The 14,452-nt window shown below is 66.3% G+C and overlaps 1 protein-coding gene across 9 annotated transcripts in view; it reads right to left on the reverse strand.

Annotated features, from left to right (window-relative positions):
- Positions 1 to 14,452, reverse strand: part of CROCC2 (ciliary rootlet coiled-coil, rootletin family member 2) — a 68,639-nt gene that overhangs the window by 13,306 nt on the left and 40,881 nt on the right. For 8 of the 9 annotated variants that reach the window (XM_082630889.1, XM_082630888.1, XM_082630887.1 and 5 more), the window contains 9 exons: positions 13,791 to 13,904; positions 10,681 to 10,824; positions 7,416 to 7,612; positions 6,646 to 6,805; positions 5,571 to 5,738; positions 4,705 to 5,062; positions 4,295 to 4,419; positions 3,328 to 3,448; positions 2,468 to 2,563 (listed from right to left, as the gene is read on the reverse strand). In XM_082630889.1, the coding sequence (XP_082487015.1) occupies positions 2,468 to 2,563; positions 3,328 to 3,448; positions 4,295 to 4,419; positions 4,705 to 5,062; positions 5,571 to 5,738; positions 6,646 to 6,805; positions 7,416 to 7,612; positions 10,681 to 10,824; positions 13,791 to 13,904 (1,483 nt within the window). The remainder of the gene's footprint in view (positions 1 to 2,467; positions 2,564 to 3,327; positions 3,449 to 4,294; positions 4,420 to 4,704; positions 5,063 to 5,570; positions 5,739 to 6,645; positions 6,806 to 7,415; positions 7,613 to 10,680; positions 10,825 to 13,790; positions 13,905 to 14,452) is intronic. The other variant, XM_082630892.1, reaches the window with a different exon arrangement.

Below are 14,452 nucleotides of genomic sequence, written 5' to 3' on the forward strand. Positions count from 1 at the left end.
TGGGAAACGGGACCTAGTCCCGCGGCTGCAAGGGGATGCTTCCTGGAGCCTCAGGAGGGTGGACCCAGCCTCCCAAGTGTGGGAGCCCGGAGGGAGCCCAGCCCCGCAGGCAGGCCAGCAGGACTTCTGGCCAAGGACAGGGGCTCACACGTGGAGTGAAGTCAACCGTCCACGGTGACTCGCAGCTGGGCTGTCAGAAAGGAGAATGCCGGCGGGGGCTGCTGTGAGCATAAAGCCCCCATCTCGGCAGACACGGGCGGGGGGTGGGGTGGGGTTCAGACTCAGGGGCCAGCTCTTCAGGGACCCCGCCTGGGCGCTGAGGAGAAAGAAGAGGGTGGGGCAGGTCTGGAGGAGGGGAGCCCTCAGAGCAGAGCAGAGCCAGGGCACAGGTGCAGAACCCTGCGGCTGGGGGTGGCCGTGGGAGGTCCCTGAGCTCAGGTGACACACACATTCTCTTCACACTTAACACCGAATATTAGGGGAAAACGCTTCAATTGTTGTAACAATCCCCCTCCCCCCCCAGCGGTGACCGAGAGACCGGACAAGGGATGACACCAGGATGCAGACACTGGAGGGAAGGGGCGGGCAGATGACCCCACAGTGAAAGGACAAAAAGGAAGTCGTGAGGAGTCGTTAAAGGGGCAGGTGTCTCGTCAGCGATGGAAGAAAAGCAGAGCATAAGTTATCACAAAACTTGTAAGTGGGGCAAATTCTCCTGCGAAAGGGAAAGACTCTAAGGTAGGATTGTAACCAAAGCCAGGCTGATGACACGATGGCCGAAAACCTACAGAGCAAAGTGCAGAGGCCAGGGTCAGGAGATGGTGGGGACACTGTCAGCGTTGGGCAGTGTAGAATTCAAGACAAATAACACGGAGCAGGGCACAGAGGCCTCCAGACCAGTAAGCAAACGTTAGAGAGAGCGTGTCAGAGAGATCTAGAAGTTACAGACCCTTAGAGATAAAAGGAGACATTGCCCCAAAAAACTGTCTTGGGAAAATTCCACACATGATTCTTAGCTTCGATAAATCCAGGAGACAGAATCAAGGTGGAATATTTGAATGATGTAAAGGTTGGTTTAAGAGGTATACTTCAAAACGTGTAACCTGCAAACAGGAAACACTATTTTCAAATGCGCATGGAACAAATACATGTGGACATACGTGTAAAATGGAACACAGCCTGGCCCCGCCTCCCCTGCTTCCTCAGACCCCACACTTCCTGGGCATCTCCCAAGCCCCCAGCAAGGCACCTGGGCCCTGGGACTGAGCCCTCCGAGCCTCTCCGCAGCAGCTGCAGCCACTGGGGCCTTTGAAACAGAAATCTCCTCTCAGCTCACCAATGTTTTCCAGGCTGAGCTCCTTCTCTGCTCTCTGCCCATCACCTGCAGGAGGCCCCTCCTCAGAGGCTCCTGGCCTAGCGGGCACCTGGGACCCAGGCCCCTGCCACCAGGCTCCAGGCCGAGCCCCGCATGGAGCAAGTCAGCGCAGGCTTGGCATCCGCACCTGCCCTCTGAGGGCAGGCCTGCCTGCCGGCTGCCCCTGGGGCCCTACAGGCCTCGCCTGGCTCACTGCTGTGCTGACCTGCAAGGCCATCTCTCCAGGTCCCTCCTCGCAAGGCACTGGGAGGGGGTGGCCTGGACCCGAACCCGTGTCCTCCTCAGCCCCTCCACTCTGCTGTCTCTGTCACCCTCGTCTTTTCAGCATGGGGCCGGGGGGCCCGATTCCCTGACACCTGGGGGTGACTGCCTCTGGGGCCTGTACCCCCTGAGCCAGGTGCGCTGTTCTTGGTGCTCTGAGGCCCTCAAGCAGCCGCAGCGGCCCAGACCCAGCTGAGCCCTGGCGCTGTCCTGCCGAGTGATCTTAGCACAGTCCAGGGCTCCTTGGACTCGTGGGCCTGGGTGGGGTGCAGTGAGGGGGGTCCGGGCCAGCCCCCGTCCACCCAGGCCTGGCCCCCACCCCAGGCCCAGATCCTCACCTGAAAACTTCACCCCGGTGGTCGCCTTCACACCCCAAAGGCCAGCACGTGGTATATTTACCCAAGTCCACCCTGTGCAACCTCCTTCCACGTGTGAGTGTCATAGAAGAAAATGCGGTCCCGCGGCAGCAGACATATGATCCCACACATCTGGAGAGTTCCAAAGCTAGGCCAGTGCCACCCTATGCCTGCCGCCAAAAGCACAGACCTGGGAGGCCGGGGGTCTGCCCCCGACTCGGCCCCTCGCCGACTGTGCCACCAGGGCCAAGCCGCTCCCTGCTCAGGACTCAGTGTCTGCAAATCTGTAAAATAAAGGCTGGGACCACTGCAAAGACGGCTCTGCCAGGGTGGCCCTGACGAGCTCTGTGGGGGCCCGATGACCGGGGGCCACCTGTGCAGCCATGCCGCTGCCCACAGGGACCTGGAACACGCCCTCCCCCAGAAGCCTTCCTCCCCACCCCGCCCCCTGCCCCGGGGTGTGAGGTGCGCCCACCTGGAGCCTCTGCTCTTCCGCGCCTCGGGGGCACCTCCTCCTGCAGGGCCCGCGCAGCCTGTGAGCCGCTCAGCTCCCCCTCCGCCTGGCGCCGGCCTGTGGGGCAAGCGGGGCAGCTCACCTGGCTCCCAAGTTCTGTGGGGCTGCCTCCCGGGGATGGCCCCTCCCATTGCACAGGCTGGAAAACTGAGGCTTGGTGAGTTTAAGTGACCAGCACCTGGATGGTAGGGGCTGGAGAGGCCCCCCTCTGAAAATTCCCTTCCCTTCCCATCCTGCCTCAAAGTCAAGGTCCCCGGGGGCAGGTCTGGGGTGCCAGCTCCCTCTGCCTGGACTCCAGGCCCCTCCCCACCTTCCTTCTCTCCTGCTGGCTTTGCTCCCGGACATCCCTCCCTTGGACTCCGTGCCAGGCCCGGGCCTGCCTCCTGGGCAGACCCAGGAGTGGGGGAAGGGGGACAGAAAGGAGGTGGGGTGGCCAGCAGGGCAGGGGGCCTCCCTCTGAGGAGCTGACGTGGGCCGAGGACCCGGGGGGGGAAGAGGGCCCGGGCGGCAGGCACAGCCGGTGCAGACGCCCAGAGGTGGGACTGCAGGAGGCCGGCGTGGCGGAGGAGCTGGGGGCCAGGTCGGGGCGGGCCTTGGAGGCCTCTGGACTTTACTGCCTTGTGACGGGGAAGCCACGGCTGAGAAAGACCCACCAGCTGCCAGGTGCTGGGGCGCCTCGGGGTGGGGGGCGCACTGGTTCCGGGGTCTGGCCCCGTGGCCTGAGCCCGAGCAGCTCCTGGGACGGACCCTCGTGGTGCCAGGAGGTGGGCTCTGGGGGCCCTTGCAGTGGTGCCCAGGGCAGGGGGGGTAAGGACGGCTACTTTCCTCTGCCTCGGCCAGCGCCCTCTGCAGCTGCCCCGCGTGGCTCTGGGCTTGGGCACGCTCGCTCTCGGCCTTGCTCAGCCGGCTGCTCAGCCTCCCCGCCTGGCAGCGCCAGGCATCCTGGGCGGGAGAACCAAGGTCAAGGGGCAGCTGGTGGGCGTGGGTTGGTGAAGGGCCAAGTACTGGGCTAGAGGGTCGGGTGGGGCAGCTCATGGCTGCTCGGGTGGGACAGGGCGGTGGGTGGCTGGGCTGGCCTGCGGGTGCGGGGAGGGGGGCACCGAGGGCTGGAGTGGCGGCTGGGCTCCCGTGTCCAGCTGTGCGGGATGGACACAGAGCGGGGCAACAGGGCCTGCAGGGGCACAGGAGCCGGCCGGTAGGTGGGGTCAGGGTGACCTGCAGGGATGGCCCCCCACCGGGATCTGGGCCTGTGTGGGGCTGGAGCCCGTCCCCGGGGCTGGCACTGGTCGGGTAGGGCGGCGGTGGGCGGTGGAAGGGGAACAGGTGTCCGTGGAGGACCCCGGGCCAGGGCCCGGTCACTGTCAGTCTGTCTTTTCCCACCCTCGCCCCTTCGAGTCTGGCGAATCTGGCGGGGGCAGCTCATGGACTGCCCTGCGGGATCCCTGGGGCAGCAGGGTGGGGTCACTGGGGCACTCTAGGGGGGACCGGGCCAGCCCCTGGGTTGGTTCTTCAGAGGACAGGCACTGCTGCCTGGTCTGAGGACGGAAGGCAGCCCTGGACAATGGGGCAGCTGGGTTTCGAGGGATGCTGGTATTTATTGGTGTTTATCCCTCAGGGTCCTGCCAGGGTCTCAGTGGATCCAGGACGGACAGACAGAAGGACAGCAGACCGAGCGAGCGTCTCCTCGCCGCCTCCTGGAGCCTCCAGGACGGGTCCTCCCCGCCCCCCTTCCCGCTCCCGCCGGGCATCCCGCTGCTTCTGCACCAAGTCCCCCAGGTCGTCCCTCACCGAGGCCACGGCCCCCCCTGCGCTGCGATCTCCCGGGGCAGGCGAGGGCCATCGGAGCGGCGAGCGGGACCGGCCGGGGGCGCTGGCACTCCGCCGCCCAGGGGAACCCTGGGTGCCCTCTGAGCCTGCAAGACAGTGATGCCTGAGAGAGCGTGGCAGGGATGCGGTGACAGACACGCAGGTGCCCTGTCCCCCTTTCTCTCTGCCGTCTCCGGCCATGGGGAGCCTGGGGAGAGGCACAGGGCTCAGGCCCCCGCTTCTCTCCTGCTGGCTGTGCTCCCAGACATTCCTCCTTTGCATTCCTAACCCTAACCCGGACCGAGGATCATGAGCCCTAGGGGGCGGGGAATGCCCCAGGAGGGTGACCCAGCTGGGACAGGAGCCTGCCTGAAGCCACGGAGGACACTGACCTTTGGCAGGGGAGCTGGGCCGCTCGGGGGAGGCCACGGGGCTCTGTCCCTGGAGCCCCAGGCCCAGGCGGAGCGTGGACCACAGCCGGCCCAGCTGGGCCTCCACCTCCCGCCGGGCGCCCTCAGCCTGGGCCACCTCCTGCTGCAGGCTGCCGACCCGCTGGCAGGCCCTATCCAGGCGAGCCTGGAGGCCATCGGCCGTGCAGCTGGCCTGCTGCCGCTTCCTGGTGACGCCGTGCAGCTCGGCCCAGAGGGCCCGCTCGGCGCCCCAGCTCTCGCAGAGGCGCTCCTCCGGCTGCTTCTCCCGGGCCTCGGCCCTGGTTTCCGCTTCCGCCAGCGTCCGCTGCAGCCTCAGGACCTGGGGGAGGGACTCGGGGGCTCCAGACCCACCTGCCCTCTGAAGACTCCCCAGCCCTCTTGGTCTTACCCTCTCCTCAGCATGTCACAGCTAGGGGGCACTGGACCTGCTTCCCACCCCCTGTCGGACTATGGGGACACCTGAGCCCAGGTGGGGAGGGACACCCCAGAACAATGGAGCAGGTCCTGGCAGGATTAGAGCCCACTGGCAGCCACACAGCCCTGGCCAGATGGGGCGGTGGCCCCAAGCTGTCCCCTCCTTGGCCTCCGTGGGGCAAGCCCCAGGCAGACCCTGTTCGCGGCCTGACTTGTGCCCCCATCCCCTGGGATGGTGGTCCCTCTGTGGACTCAGGCAAGGTGCCCTCTGAATACTCATGAGTGAATGGGGGATAAACGGAGACGCCACAGCCCCTCAGGAAGTGCCCAGGCTGGGGTGGAGACAGCCAGTCCCCCAGCTTGAGGCCCCGCGCCTGCCAGACGGGAAGCCCTGGGCGCTGCTGGGCTCCTACCTCCCTCTGCGAGCCCTCTCTGGCTGCCTGTGCCTTGGCCGCCAGCCTCTGCAGCTCCAGCGCCCCCTGCTGGCTCTGCTGCTGCTGCTGCGCACCCTGTGCGCCCCGGACCTGCATCCGGCACAGCTCCTGGCTCTTCCTCTGGTTCTCGGCCTCCAGTGACATCACCTGGGTGTGTGGGGTCTACACTGATGGGGTCGCCTGGGCCTCTGTGCCAGGAGGGCAGGGGGGGCTGGGGGGGCCTCCCTGACCTCTGCCTCTGCTCACATGGCCCGGGAGGGAGCCTGCCTCCCGGGCAGCAGACTGCACTCGGGGAGGCTAAGGCCAAGTCCAGTTCCAGCCTAGGGTCTGTGCCATGCCCCCCGCAAGACCAGGACCAGGCCCTTGGAGCTGACTCTCTCGGCCACTCCACACCCCCTCCTGTTGTCTCGTCTCTGGGGCCAGGACGCTCTGTGGAGCCCAGAGACGTGAAAAATGCTGGTGCAGAGGCCATTCGAGTGAGGAAGGGTGCCTGTGCCCGTCCCTACAGCAGACAGTTCACCAACAAATTTGTCTGCAGAAGTCTGGCAAAACTGGGTGTGCACACTTTGAAGGGCGGTCTAGGGCCCTCCTGGGTGGGCTGAGACCAAGGTGGTCAGTGTTAAGTGGCCGTGACCTCGGACGCCAAGGCTAAAGGGTGAAGCAGTACCCATCTGTTCACCCTGAGCCCTGAGGCGGCCATGATGGGAAGAACCCAGGCCACTCGGGGCCACGGGAGCTGCCCACCCCGTCCCCCCGACAGCCAGCATCAGCCACCGGACACCTGAGAAGCCGTGCTGGGAGAGCCCCACCATCGGTCCCTCTGTGGAGTGGAGTCTCCTCGGCGTGGCGCCCTGGCTGCCCTCCTGGCCCTCAGAGTCCACGGGCGTCCGAATGATTGTTTTAAGCCAGTAGGTGTGGGGCTTGTCCTTGTGCCCCACAGGCAGACCCAACCCAGACCCTGTGAGTCTAAGCAGGGCCCTTCTGCTGTGGCTCCAAGTCTGGGGAGTGGGGGTGACGCTCCTGGAGGGGTGTGGGCTCCAGGGCGGCCCCTCACCTGTCTGCGTAGCTCCTGGAGCTGCCGGCGGGCATCTGCCCGTGCCTGCTCTGCCCCCTGCAGAAGGGCCCGCAGCTCGCCGGCCTCCTTCTGAGCCGCTGCCCAGGCCTCCTCCAGGACCAGCACCTTCTGTGCCTTCTCCTCCTTGGAACGCTGAAAGCTGAGCAGAGGGTCACAACCTTGGGCCGGGGAGCTCCCCGGGGGCTCCGGCATCCCCCGAGGTGATGGTCCTGGCCACCCGGCAGGCCGCCCGCCTCACTCCAGCCAGACACTCCCCACATCCGATTCGAGTGTCCCGAAGCCCAGCCTCCTGGGGCACACCTCTGTCTGGGTCCGACTGCCCAGCTGGCCGGGCCCCTTGCCGTGTCTCAGCCCCTCTCCCCACTCCCCTCCCTCTAGCCACGCTCCCAGAGACCCAGTGTCCAGCACCCCCGGCACATCTGCTGCTCCCCGGGGAGGGCCACAGCTCCGGCCAGTCTGTCCTGCCTCTGGTAGGCATCCCGGAGCCACTGACCAGGTCCTTGGCCTCCCTCTGCTCCCCAGCCCTGGGCCGTCTCCTTCTGGCCACCTGGGGCCTGTCTTGCCTGCTGAACGGAACTTCCTGAGGGTGAGGACAGGCCTGGCGGCATCCCAGCCTCCACCTCCTGTGCCAGCACCGTAGACCCTTTGGACGGGCAGCTGGCACCCTGGGTCCGCTTGGTGTGTCCACTTCACCATCATCTGGCCCAGCTCAATAGGACCAGGGCTGCTCTGTGGGGCGGCCGCCCTACCTGGCCTTCTCCTGCTCGACTCTGTGGAGGGTGACCCGCAGCATGTTCTTCTCTCGGGCCTCGTCCTCCAGCGCCCGGCAGGCGTCCCGGGCCTCCCTGTGCAGCCTCTCCCGGCTCTCCTCGCTGCCCTGCAGCTCCCGGTGCAGGGCGGCCAGCCCCTCCTGGGCCTCGTCCAGCTGTGCCCGCAGCCTCTCCGCCTGGGGAGGAGTGTGTGTCTCTAGGGGCCAGCTGGGGGCCACGGGCCAGGGTCAGCTGTGGCCTCCGGCTCTGCTCTGGCAGCGCCAGTGCCCCCCCGACCCCGGCCCCGGGTCGTCCAGTGCTCGAAGGAGAAGCAGGCAGCCTGGCTTTGCCCACGCCGCTGGGGCTGCAGGATGGCCCACAGGGGCCCATCCCAGAGCCCTGGCAGGGGACACCCTGGCCCTTCCTGACCCTGGTGCTGCCCTGGGCTCCCTCCCTGGACCCTGGGGACGTTGGTCACCGGTCAGCAGGGCCTGTGTGGGACACAGCTCCACCCACACATCTGCACTGTCCCCACCTGTGTCCCTCGGGCCGGCTCCTCCCTTCAATAAGGGTGTGGCCCCCGGGCCACCGCCCACCCTGGTGTGGAGAGCAGCCTCAGCAGCCCAGGCTCCTGAGCCCTGCAAGGCCGTGGGCACGTCTACTGCCTCAGGCCTCGGCTCCCTCTCGGTGAGGGAGGGAGTCGGGAGGCCAGGTCTCTGGGCGACGGCGCCCTCAGCGTCCTCTGGCCGCAGCAGGGCCGCTTGGACCGGGCTGCCACTGTCACAGGAGCACGGTTCAAGGTGCCCGCCACAGAATCGAGGGCCTCCTAAACCCCAGGGGTGAGGGCAGCAGAGGCCCCAGGGTGGGAAGGCTGTGGAGCCAGTGGGGACCTCAGGGCCCAGCAACCCGGACCCTGGCCTCAGGCCACTCCACACCTCTGTGAGCTGACCCGAGGAGGGGGAAGAGGCTGCAGGTGTGTCCTCGTCCCCTGCCAGACCTGCTCCGGGTCCAGAGGGGGACTCCCACCGCGCTGGAGCCGGAACCTGTGTTATCCCCTGCTCCGGGGCCCTCCTCACCCCCTGGCTTCTGGGCAGGGCCTGCGGGCTCCATGGTTTTGTGGGGCTGAGAGCCGAGCTGAAGCGTCGGTGGCGGTCAGGGTTCCTAAGCGCTCTGGGACACGAGCTGCCTCAGGGCCCCCGGGGCTCACCCTCTGGTGGGAGGTGCTTGGAGGGAGTGCAGACCCCCGGGAAGGGGCAGCTCAGCCCGACGTGCGGGCTCTGGGGCTCGGCTGGGACCCCTGGTCTCCCCACCGACCACCACCGGCGCACTCTGGAGAAGGTGTGCCCCAGAGGAGGAGGTGGAGGAAGCCGGCGGGGGAAGCCACAAAAACAGAGACATGTCCAGGCGCTGGTTTGCCAGAGCGAGCCCCACTTTGCTGGCTGTTTCAGCGGGACACTGTCCAGGCCCCTGGCCGGCCTGGCTCCCGCGTCCGCTGGCTGTTATTGTTGTTCTGTTTTGGGGAAGGGCCCCCCTCCGCTCCCCTCCCGCCCCCCACATGTGGGAGCCACAACTGTGCAGAGCATTTTCCGCCGAGCTCAGCAGAAATCCACCCCGAAGGTCAAGGACCAGCAAAAGGGCCTATCTGTCATAAAAGAAGCTGTTTTCATTTCCCAGGGCCGAGGAGATGAAAACAAGCAAAACAAACGTGGGGGAGCCCCCCTGCCCCGCCCCCCGCCTCATGAGAACAACCGGCCCTTTTACAGGAATTTTACAGCCAAATCTCTTAATGTGATTATAATAATTATTTCTTTACTAGAAATTGTATAAACAGACTCTTTTGAAATCTCCTGCAGGGAGGTGACCCGAGGGCTCTGCATGGAGGAGGGAAAGCAGGGGAGGGGCTGCTGAGGGGCCCTGGCTTGTGTGTGCGTGTTCACGTGTGTGCATGCATGTGCAAGCACACACGTGTGTATGCACACAGCATGCGTGTGTGGTGTGTGCGTCTGCACACACCTATGTGCAGACATGCGTGCCCACATGTCCGTTCACACGCATGTGTCATGCTCATACGTGTGAGTACACTCGGAGTCACATGTGCTGCTTGTTGCACGCCCATATGTGTTTGCATGTGTGAGTGCTGTGTCCACGCATGAGTGCACGTGTGTGCATGGGGGTGTGGTCTCCATGTGCACAGGCGGTGTATGTATTGCGTGTGATACACACACACACGCACACACGCGCGTGTGGACCTCAGGCACGGCTGTGAGAGGCCTGGACGTTCCTCCAGTTTAAAGGCTGTGAAAGTGTTATGGTTTCCATGGTGACTCCGGGCCAGCCTGGCGCCTGGGAGGGTCCTCTGGGCTCCGTCTCTCTGCCATTGTTCCCCTTGCCCCCCTCACCCGCCCCAGCCTCCCCGTCACCCCGTCCCCATTCTGGGGCCCCTCTCCTTTCTGGGGGCGGCCAATCGGGGAACTTGAACTTCCCACGAGGCATTGCTTTCTCCCTTCACCCCCAGCACAAACGTGCCCCCCTCTCCCCGGCTCCTCCCCCTGCCGCCCCCAGTTTTAAAATCTCATTCTGCTTCCCCGTGTGGTCGCTGACCGGGCCTGACTTCGAAATCTGTTGAAAGGAGACCTTTCTCTTTGGGGGCCAAAGTAAACAGGCTGTCATGTTCAATCACGCTCTCGTCCTCTCCTGGCCCGGCTCGGGGGGCTGGGGGAGGGCCCGGCCCCTCTCCTCACTCTGCTGGTTGCTCCCCCCGCCGCCTGCCAGCCTTGGCGCCCGGCCCGGGGAGTGCATGAGGTCGCCGGGCCCCGGGGCCCCTCCCCCCGCCCCAATCCCTGTGCCCGCCTGCCCGCCCCCTCCCGGCATCCCCACGTCCCATCAAATCCCCTTCAGAAACACCTCCCCAGCCTGCCCGCCGAGCTCCGCTCTCCCAGGCGCAGCCTGACCCCCACCCCGGCGCACCTCACAAGGCTCTGGGGGCCCTGCACCAGCCTCTGGGCCCTGGTGGCGCCCGCGCGTGGCTGCCCCGGGACACCCCACTCACTCTGCGTGTCTCCCCCTGCCCAGGGAGGCCTCGCCCCCCCAGGGCCTGGTCTGGTGGCATCCAGGCCTCACGCTGTGTGCGGGCCGCACCCGCTCAGCAGCGTCTCGCCTGGGCTCTCCCCACGGCTTGTTGGAAGGTGGGTCCTGGATGCAGGTGCCCTCCTACCCCTCAGGTCACACCTTCCTCGCAGGGGCCCCCCTTCTCACCCTGCCTCACCTCTCTCCAGGCGCTGCTCCGCTGGGCGGCCATCTCCCGGAGCCTCTTGCCCAGAGCCCTGGCCTCCCTCTGATGGGCCGAGACGGCATCCTCAAAGTGGGCCTGCAGGGCCTTCAGGTCTGCGGTCGTGGCGCTGATGGTGGCCTGGGGGGAGCAGCAAACCAGCCGCAGTGTCAAGCGCGCCTGGCAGTAGGCTCAGGCCCCCACGGGCAGCCACACGCGGTCCTGGGCCAGGCGGGCAGCCCGCTCGGGCCACATAAGGTGGGCCTGGGGCTCTGGATGACCACGGTCAATGCCACCAGTGCCGGTTCCTGAGGGTCCCAGTGGTGAGGGGGGCGGGGCAGAGGCCCCGGGGGTGGGGTGGGGGAGCTTCCCATGGGAAGGGCTGACTCTGCCCCCTGAACTTTCAAGGAGGCGGGTGGATTGGGGGACGCCCCCAGGCTCTAAGTGTGTGAGTGCCCATGACACGCCCGGGAGGGGTCGGGGGCTCTGCCTGCACCCCTTGGGCAGGGGTCGTCCCTGTTCGGACACGCGGCTACGCTCCGAACTTGGATGTCCATTCGGGCGGGCCTCAGCTTGGCCTGAATCTGCTTTCCTGTGGCCACAGCACCCAAGACGCTCCTCTAGTGCTAACCGAGGGGCACCTGGAGCAGGGGGACCTCTGGGCCACAGGCTTGGCCATGGCGGTGCGCGAACCCCTCCTGTCCATGAACGAGGACACCACCTGCTTACCCTGAGCCCGAGGCCCAGCCCGGCCTCCTGGCCAGGACACACCCCCGCCACCCGGCCCGAGGTGGTCTGGGCCCCGAGGGGCAGTTTCCTCCGCAGGGCAAGGGACAGAGCTGGCTTTGTGCTCCCGGGAGGCCTGGAGCCCTGCTGCCCCCACTGGGTCTCCGGGAGACACCCTTCCCCCACCTCCCCAGTTCACAGGCCACTGCCTGAGGGATCTGGCAGGCCGGGGCTCTATCAGGCCAAGCCTCCTGTTCTCGGGGAAGGAACCTCGCTGGTGCCACCTCTGTTCCTGGCCCCTGCTGTCCATCTCCACTGAGAAGTGTCACCTTGGACGGCCAGGTCTGGCTGTGCCCCCAGGACAGCCCTAGCAAGGCTGCAGTGAGTGCTTGGTGGGGCCAAGGTGGGGTGCGAGTGGAAGGACTGCCTCTTCGGGGTCATGAACTGCAGGGCAAAGCCGGGAGCCCCTCCACCTACGGGGGGCTTGCTCGTAGGTCACCCCACAACTGGTGTTTCTTGGCTGGCCTTTCTCCCCACCCTCCCCTCTCAGTGGGTTTTAATTTCCGTTTTCCAAGCCGAGGTGGCAAAAGAACCCTTAATGAGCTCCCGGAAGAGCCCAGCTGGCGGGCAGGCCCCCCACCCCACCCCCCAGCCCATCCAGCAGGAGACTCAGAGCCAGCGCTAGGGAAGACTCCCAGAGAGGCCCCTCTGCAAGCTGGGGCCTCCGCTCCCGGGTCTTGGGGTCTTTCCTGGCCCCCTGACCACAGGGTGGGCCGAGGGAGCAGCTAGGGGTGGTTGGGGAAAGGAGGCCCCAGCCCCATGGGGCTCCCACGCCCTTCACGGCTGTGCCCACGGAGGGGCCATCCGGCCTCCGGGGTGGGACGGAGCAGGGCGGGGGCTCCAGGGAGAGAGGCTCTTAGGCAACACCTTCCCGGGTGCCAGGAGCTGCCCGGACTGCTCTGCTAGTGACCCGGGGGTCCGGGTCGCTGCATCAGGAGGGGGTGAGGAAACACCCTGGCAGCCAACTCTCAATTGCAACACTCCTTCCCTTGCCCAGCGCCCCTCCCCCCACTGCCCGCTAGGTCGAAACAAACTGCCTGGCCTCCCCAGGCCTGCCATCTGGGCGTCCTGCCCTCGTCCAGGTCCCCGTGCGGTCACTGAGCACGGCCCTGCTTGTGGGGTCAGAGGGTTGCCACCCAGCCCTGCAGCCTGCGTTCCACCCACTCACTTGTTCATGGACTCACTGAATCATTAATGCAACACCAGGGGAGCATCTAACCCCGCACCCTTGGGGCTGGGGACACACCAGGGACTGGGGTGAAAAATGAAGGTGGGCAGGCTGGAAGGACAAAGGCAGGGGGCAGAGGAGACATGGCGCTGGCCCAACTGAGCCGACTGGGTGCGGCTGGAGTCCTGAGCAGCAGGGTCCGGCCCTGCCCTCGACCACCCCCACTACCCGCGGGGCACTGCGTCCCCCGACCTCACCGTGAGCCATCCCCCCGGCCCCCTCCCCCGTGAGCAGCAGGGCCCTGGCCTCTGTGTCACCCACCCAGGGCCTGGCACCACTCCGTAAACAGGCCGAGGCTACCCTGCCAGTGACCGCAGCGGTGCCCAGCCCCGCCCGTGGGGTGGGCACAGGACCCCAGCGTTGCCACCCCTACTCCCCGGAGTCTTAGTTGCTCTTGCCTGCCCTGTCTCCCCCAGACGTGGGCTCCTGAAGAGGAGTCAGGAGCCCCAGGTGACTCCAGCTGGCTGCCCACAGTGGCCTCTATGCACGTGTGGGCCTCTGTCCACTGGCCCAGGGTGAGCGGCTACCTGCTGGGGTCTCTTCTGGCCCCTTGGTGGATGCCTCCCTCCGGCTCTGCTGGGGATTCCCTATGGGATCCTTTCCGGTGAGCGTTTGCCTCAGTTACAACGCCGGCCTACCCGCTGGGTTTCTCCTTTGGGAGGGGCCTCTCCAGAAAGTCAGCCCCAAGAGGCCCTCGGAGTCTCCTACAGCTATGCTGTACCACAGGCAGCTGAAGTCAGACAGGGAAGGCCAGGGTCTGGGGGGCTGGCGGGCATAAGCCTGGGCCTGCCCCCTCTGTTGCTGGTGCCAGGCCCTCCCCTCTCTGGCTTCTGCCCAGTGGCACGAGGGTGACTGGCCTTCTGCCCCCCACCCCTGTCCCAACCCATCGCCTTTGCTTCCCGCAGAGACGCTGTTCCCTCCCAGCAGGGGATCTGGAGATCCCTGGGGGAAACGGAGGCTCGGGTGGGTTGGGTGTAGGGGATGCATCCCTGGGACCAGGCAGGCAGGGGGCGCCTCTGGGGGTCTGCCGCCCCCGCTGGGCTGTGCAGGCGGCCAGGCCAGGTGTCTCGTTCCGGCTGGGGTGCGGGCTCACCTCGGCTTGCTCCTGCCGGCCCTGGGCCTCCTGCTGCACCAGCTCCAGCTCCCACGTGGCCCTGGACAGCTCCTCCCTCAGCTGGCTGGCCTCCGCTTCTCTCAGAGACAGGGCCTGGGCGACAGGGGCGGGGTGCTCGTGAGAGGGCTGGGGGGCTCTGAGGAGAGGCTCAGCAGAATTCTGGGTGCCACGGCCCTGCCAGGACGTAGGTTCTGGGAGGAGGAGCTCCTCAGAGGCAGCTGCATCCTGAGGGGGTGGGTCCAGCTTCCCAGCCTGCACTCAGGCAGCTCCCCTACCCCACCGAGGGTGCCCTTCCCCTCCCACCTGCATCTGTCCAATACCTGCTCTTTCCCAACGCAGGTCAGGGGGCTTCACGGGCCACCTCCTCCCTGGAGCCCTCCACCCGCTCTGGGCACAGAGCAGGAACCGCTAGGGGTCCCTAGCCTCCCCGAGTGCTCCGCGTCACTGAGGGTGAGGAGTGCGTGTGAGCCCCCAGAGATGCTGCATTTCACCCACCAGCCCCGAGGTGGGAGGGACCCCTGCTCTGTCATCAGGCTGTGGGGTGGCAGAGATTTGGCAATGCCCGTCAGTCACAAATGCACATCCTCTCCATGCCAGGCCCACTGGGGAGGGCAGCCTGGAGACGTGCATGACCTACGCTC

The sequence above is a fragment of the Mesoplodon mirus genome (assembly GCF_964341445.2).
Source record: "Mesoplodon mirus genome assembly, chromosome: 8".
Classification (NCBI taxonomy): Eukaryota; Metazoa; Chordata; class Mammalia; order Artiodactyla; family Ziphiidae; genus Mesoplodon; species Mesoplodon mirus.